General features: G+C 43.1%; 1 protein-coding gene across 1 annotated transcript; it reads right to left on the bottom strand.

Moving 5' to 3' along the window:
* Positions 1-308: 308 nt before the first annotated feature.
* Positions 309-4,890, bottom strand: LOC123426554 (probable metal-nicotianamine transporter YSL6). Its single transcript, XM_045110412.1, has 7 exons — positions 4,417-4,890; positions 3,711-3,883; positions 3,500-3,597; positions 2,467-2,604; positions 2,048-2,237; positions 1,531-1,663; positions 309-1,441 (listed from the first exon to the last, which is right to left on the bottom strand). The coding sequence occupies exons 1-7, from the start codon at positions 4,763-4,765 to the stop codon at positions 510-512; spliced, it is 2,013 nt and encodes a 670-aa protein (XP_044966347.1). The 5' UTR covers positions 4,766-4,890; the 3' UTR covers positions 309-509.
* Positions 4,891-7,032: the final 2,142 nt, after the last annotated feature.

The following is a 7,032-nucleotide window of genomic DNA, read 5'->3' as shown; positions in this document are numbered from 1 at the left end:
AACTTGAACCATGACAAGATATTAAACTTGTTCAAATGTGTGTACCAACTTTGATATTCGTGGGCGAGGACAGTCAACAGTCACAGCGACGATAAGTATCGACTGATGAAGTACGCTGCAAGTTCGGGAATGGTTTCCAGAACAAGAGCCATCGAGTACTGGGGCTCCTACTTCCCTGCCCAGCTTGGAAAAGCGCCCAAGCATATGCAGTTCCCAAAGACAGAGACCCGCACACAACAAGCTCAAGCAACCAAAAGGTGGAAACTGGAAACATTAAAAATGCAAGAAACCAGAGAGGGGTTAAGATATGAACAGAATGAACAGAGATGCTGCTATTAATGCAAGAAACCAGAGAGGGGTTAAGATATGAACAGAATGAACAGAGCTGCTGCTATTTTTGCAACAGTATTGATTTACACGTGTGTGAAATAAATATGTACACGATGCAGTTCTCTTCAATTTGTGGCATCCCAATTAAACCAACATTCTAGCTACAGTCTATTTACGCCCTAGGCAAGAGATGGCTTGAAGTACATGCACATCGGCGGGTCAATCCTCATGATAGACAGTATTGCAGAAGGGACGCTCCAGATGCCATCACCACAGATCAAACCCGAAGCAACCGCACCTGAAAAGTCCTCCGACTCCTTCCGGTTAATCTTCTCCCAAACAAACAGGATGACCGTCCCGACAAACATGTCAATCGCAAAATACGCTCCAATGTAGAAGGGAACAGCCATGGCCATCGGGAGTGGGATGAATTTGGACACACTGTCTGGAGTGACATCCCTCAGGAGATTGATCGCTATGGCGACAAAGAAGAAGAAAGAGCAGATTGCTAGGCAGTGTTGCGGCAGTGCCGAGAATCCTTCGACACCCAAAATTGACATCTCACGGAAGATGACAGCATATGGAGCTTTGAACATGCCATCAGGATTGCCAATGTCAAAGGCCGTCCAGTAAAGCCAAAAGGTGAGAGGAGCAATAACACAGCCAAGTGCAGTCCCAATCAACTGTGACACAAACATGGACCTTGGTGACGAGAGGGTCAGATAACCAGTCTTGAAGTCCTGCATGAGATCAGCAGCTGTGGATACTATGGACATCATAACACCACAAGCTGCTAAGCCAGCAATCACACCACCATGCTGGCCAACCCATGAGGCAAAAATGAAAAGCCCAATCTTCCCATATGTGGATGCAAGGTTCCAGTCTGTTAGGCCAGTGCCGTATGAGTTGCAGAACGCGAGTAGGGGTGCAACAACATAGGCAGAAAGGACAAGGTACCACTTGAGTTGTGGGAACATCATTGGCACAGTTGCAGTTGAGATTGCTGCAAGCCCCACATAACCAGATCCTGCTAACCAGGGAGGGATACTGTCCTTTACAAATACGTCATTCAGAAGCTTTTCTTCAGAAGATAAATTAGAAGTTTCATCATCTGCAAAATAAATGACATGAACAAGATGAGATGCATGACATGTGATATACTGGTAGCTGTAGGTGTACAGCATACAACAAGATCATTACCATCCTCAACCCGGACAAGGGGAAGTCTTCCTTGCTTTGATCGTGCATTCATTATTTCCTTGATAGTGGCATAAATAATCTTGATGAGGTTATAGATACCATCACCAAGTATCACAGATACAGAGATAAAAACCTGGAAAATGGGATGGAGAGACAATTTAGTTTTTGCGAAACATAAGATTGTAAAGACGAATAGTTTCAGAGTTAAACAAGCTGCCATCTATATATTAATTCGCTAAGAACTAACAAATTTTCGAACAATCTGAATCTTGAATAATTTTTTAATGCTCCATCAAAATGCCAGCTAATGAAATGCATAACAGCAAGGGAGTCGTTAGTTTTACTTCATGTTTACTTCATCAGCATATAGATTTATTTGGCTAATTTATTATCGAGTGGAAACAAGCCACAGTTTGTAAGAAGTGATTCATAATCTAGTTCTAGATCTTACTACAAAACTCATAAATTAAACGTTGTTATAGATGTCATGAACAAACTAAATCTTAAATCATTATACCTTGTATCCATAGAGTCCTTTGAAATCATTGCTTCCAAGGCCAGCTGGGTACCATTCCCCAGCTTTTGTGGATATATATGGCCAGAGAAAACCCCAAGATATGATGGCTCCAAGAAGTGTAGAGCAATTAACAATGTGTGGGCATATTAGACCACACCCAATATATGTTGGACTGAAGTCAAAATAAAACCTACAAAATATGGAATAGGTAAACTTTTAGTAAGTGCTAAAGGATAATCCATCTTAGATGATGAGAAGTTCCACATGATAACTAAGTTATAGCAGTCTGGTTAAAGGCCACCAAGGGGGCAAGGAACGCAAATTTCTTTCCGCCCTCAAAACTAAAATGAACACGCATTTTCACTTACGACTAGTGAACCTTAGAGGAAATGACAAAAACAAACTAAAAGCATTCTTACGTGTTCTTAAATGCTGCAAGTCCGAGAGAAGGGAAATTATCGAAACCACAAGAATCCCCAACACCACTGAAGAACCACTTGAAGCAATTCCAGATAAAACTTATGCTTAAATACTTTCCAAGACAGCTAACTTGTTTTCTGCAACCATAAACAGAGGTTCAGTATAAATACAAAGAAACTTGGAACACTGCTACAAGGGAATCAAAGGACATTGCAATTTAACAAGTATATGCTGCATAACTAGCTGTACAGAAAAGAGGACTGTTATTTTCTATCTTCAGATCCACCCTGCATGGAACATTTCATGTGCACTCCATTCCGAGCCTTATAAGCTATTAGTATTTTGAGCACATCATATCATTCCTGGTCTGAATACAATAACCTCCATATATGTAGTATAGATAAACAAAACATTATGATAAACATTTCCTATTTGTGCTTTACAAGGAGAAAAAAAGACAAAACTAACTAGCACATCTCCTCACTTAAGTTCAGTCCATATAGGATACCATATCACTTAAATGCTTGTTAGATGGATAATGTGAGGTAAACACTCGGCTGATAACACACTTCCAACTTCAGTAGAGTACTGTGGCAAATACTTATGTTTCTGTACACAGGAAAGGTGCCATTGATCTTATATATATATATAACTAAAAAGGAGTTGCATTGATGGTCAGAAGATGGTAACAAAAATACTTGCAGCAATAGGAAGTATATGCTAAACTTGGATTACCTGATATATAGCAGTAAAACTACCATAGGTACATAGAAACTCTTTTATTATTTTGAGATTATTAATTTTGCAGTTGTTTTTACAACATAGTTTCATGCAAAAGCCCTATTTATTACATCAGCAGACTACATTCCAGTTAACAGTTACATGCATATGAATATCTGATGATTGTGTCACAGGGAAGAAACGGAATTTAAGGACAACATACTCAACAAGAAAGAAACAATGCACGCTGAACTATCCCTGCAAGCTAATTTATTTTTGCATAAAACTGACAAGCAAATGTATGTTTCTTACTCTGCAAGTTCAGCTCCAGAAGTAGTGTGAAAGCTATTTATCAACATAGCTGTAGCAGTTCCACTAGGATAGGTCAGCTTGTAATCAATTACCATCACCTAGCAAAAACAAAAAAAGATATCAGTTTACAAGATTCATGTTAGACACGTCCAAGTTACCCCACTTAATCAAAAAGAAAATGTGATCAGATAAACATAAGATGAGTGAATACCTTGCGCAGTGCAACAAGACTAAATAGACCAAGAAAGCTAACAACAAACATGAATCCAATCATCCAACTCAGTGAAGGATTCTTAACATCCACCGCCCTGTTACCAGGATAATCAGTCCCGATGAGCTCATAAGTTTTCTGATCCATTGCAAGCATATACGACCCAAAGCCACCTGCATCAACAGAAACATCAATTGATATTATGAGCTCAATGACAAGGGTGCAATTGCAAGCAATCATAGCAACCCCTCCCAACGCAACAAAAAAATGAGATACTTGTGGTGTAAAATTTAACATTCCATGCATCAAGATACATAATAGCTGGCATAATGTGAGTGGGCAAACTATCATTGGGCAATCCTCCGACTCCAAAAGTACAAATGCAACAAAATAAGCCGATATTCACGATGCAAATTTGGCATTCCCTGCATCAAAATAGATACCCCCCCACAGTCATCGTAAATTCAGCAGTTCAGGCTACTAACAATTTCCTCAATACCTGAACTTCTGAAACAAGAAACCGATATCTCGCATATCCTAAGGCAGTTGGCACAAATGAGAATCATAGTTCCACAATTCAGCAAGGCTTCTAGTTGACTGGTCAAACCAAACGTAAGCAAGTAACCCAAAATCACACGCCAGAATCGCATCTTCACACCTAACAAGCAAAGCAATCTAAGTAAGTAACGTTGAGAAGAAGACGTACCGCTGAAGGCGAGACCGTAGCAGGCGACGACGCAGGTCTGGATGACGGTGTTCTCCTGCTTGGTGAAGGGCTTGGAGACGATGCCGAACCTCTCGAGCGCCGCCGTCCAGGTCCGCACGAGGAAGTATCCGAGCAGCCCCGCGGCGACGTTGAGCGAGGGGATGATCCCCACCGTGAGGTTGAGCTTGTGCGTGATGAGGCAGAAGAGCACCCCGAGTATGGCGCTGACCACTATCCCCCGCACCGTGAGCTGCTCCCGCCACGGCGGCACCACCTCCGCCTCCACCGCCGGCGCGGCGCCGCTTCCGCCGGCGAGGAGGGGCCCGGTCATGTCCGCCTCCGATCCCATCTTCGGCAGCGCAGACGGTAGCGTCGAGGCGACGAGTTCCTCCTCGGATCTTATGGATTCGGCTGATGGCTGGTTTGGTGTGGGGGGGGAGGAGAGGCGACGGCGACGAGGGAGGAGGTGAGGACTGTGAGGAGGCGGGGAGGGGTGTATTTAAGACCCGATTTACTGCTAAACTAAGAGCATGGTTAATAGTATAGCCAACTGCTGGCTATAAGCTATCTTATAACTACCTTATATAATAGTTAACTATAAAAGAGTATTACTTTTATCTTATATGACCCACCTTTTATTCTCGCAAAGCACCTAGGAGCACGTGTTAGAGCTGGCTCTTTACGAAGAGCCCGCTTCCCTTCTCTCTCATCCAACTCAGCAAAAATATACTCCCTCCGTTTCAGTTTATAAGTCATCTTACGAAAACCAAATAATCCCAAAACACTTAGGCACGATGCATTAATTTTCATCTCGTTTTTTTGTTTTTTAACATGAATAAAGGAATCAACCAATAAGAGACGTGGGGCGTGTATATTTTTAATGACTTGAGAATAACTAACACGACATGCAGTGGTCAGTTCATTGCATGCAATGGTATTAATTAGCAAAATAACATTAATTTTCTTGTTTTCCTCTCCATCTTGATCACGGTGCACAACCTAAGATGACCTATACACCGAGACGGAGGAAGTAGTATTTTAATCCTTACAGCCTGCTGACTGTACCTTATTGTACTTGCTCTAACAAGTGGTTTCGGAGCAAGGTATGGTAGTGGTAGTACTAGTAGGAGACCATGACGTGTGGGGCCAGGAGACCGTGACCTTTTCTTTTTCGTTAGTTCTCGGGTGGCCGTAGCACTATAGGCCCTAAGCTACCAGGCCCAAGCCGCAGGGTCCATGCCGATGCGGGGCCGCCTGTCAGCTCCGAGTTGAATTCTCCCTTTTGCCCTTTATTCAGGGGCCGAGCGAGAGAGACGTGCCGACGATCCACGTGGGGCCCAAACGTGCTGGCTGAGCCCACCACGGGAAAGGTCTGCGGGCCCGCCTGTCATGGTCCTCGAAAGGAAAGGAGCGGGATATGGTACGAGCGCCGTGAATCTTGCTCGAACTCGGGGGACCTGGAGATCTTCTGGGACGGTGAGAACGGGTGCCCCGTGCTGGTTCAGGTCGCACACGTCTGTGAGACTGCTGGGCCCATGGTGCAGAGGGAGAAGGAGCCGTGGTAGTTTCGCGTCTGGTGTTGGGGACCGGGATCCGGTGCGGTGGCGTGTGGTCCGCTTCCGGCTTCCGGGTGGTGCGAAGGCGTACGCATTCACTTCCGTCCCCGTAACATGCGGGTGGCGTTGGCCGGCCGCTCGCTGTCTGGTGGGTCTCGCCTCCCTGGCTTTTATATTTATTTATTTATTTCTGTGGGTGTACTTCCGTATATAATACGGAGTAATAACTACTCAACTGTAGAAGTAGTAATACTCCCTCCGTTCCTAAATACATGTAAGTCTTTAAGAGATTTCACTAAGAGACTACATACAAAACAAAATGAGTGAATTTATACTCTAAAGTATGTCTAAATATATTCGTATATAGGGTCTAAATATATTCGTATATAGTTCTATAGTGAAACCTTTAAAAAAACTTATATTTAAAAACGAAGGAAGTACTTTTTTGCCTCGGAACGGCCCATCTAGTTAACCGTGGCCACACAGTTCTACAGCTTGCGTGTGTGTTGCTACGCTAGTCAGATCAACCACGAACGCGTCAAAAACAAAATCAGATCAACCACGCAGAGTATAAATAAGCTCAAAAAACTAGGCCCTTGATTGAGATTTTGTGTGCCCGGATGTAAGTGTATTATATCTCGTGGGTGTGATGGTATCCTCAAATGTACTACTACTATAATGCTGATTTGGTGTGTTGCTAATGTGAATCATCGGAGAGAGGCAGGGTGCGGTGCCAGCAGGAGGTTGTGCGTTTGAGAGGGTGCTTGGATCCAAGAGACTAAAATTAGTTTGATTAAAACTAGTCTTTTTAAGAGGCTAAAGTTCCAAACACCCCTGACTAAAGAGAGGCTAAAACTAGTCTTAAGGCTAAAATATTTTAGTCAGGGGTATCCCTATTAAAATGTGCATCAGTCCTCTCTCTTATCATTTAACTCCTCATGCAAGTTCTGAATTGGAGGGTTTGGAGGATAATAAATGTTCATTAACTTGATTTTAATCTCTTTAGTACTTGGATCCAAGCATGGATGAGGCTAGCAAGTTTTAGTCTCATTACTTTTAG

This window comes from Hordeum vulgare, chromosome 2H (genome assembly GCF_904849725.1).
Source record: "Hordeum vulgare subsp. vulgare chromosome 2H, MorexV3_pseudomolecules_assembly, whole genome shotgun sequence".
NCBI classification, from domain to species: Eukaryota; Viridiplantae; Streptophyta; class Magnoliopsida; order Poales; family Poaceae; genus Hordeum; species Hordeum vulgare.
Note: the sequence above shows the minus strand (reverse complement) of the source record. Positions and strands in the feature narration are given on the sequence as shown.

Bases quoted from the DNA above. Each gene is read 5' to 3' on its own strand.
- LOC123426554 (XM_045110412.1), bottom strand. From the start codon at position 4,765: ATGGGATCGGAGGCGGACATGACCGGGCCCCTCCTCGCCGGCGGAAGC. The intron at 3,884-4,416 runs GTACGTCTTCTT...CTGTTGATGCAG, and splicing joins CTACGGTCTCGCCTTCAGCG to GTGGCTTTGGGTCGTATATG. The intron at 2,238-2,466 runs GTAAGAATGCTT...CATATTTTGTAG, and splicing joins CTTGCAGCATTTAAGAACAC to GTTTTATTTTGACTTCAGTC.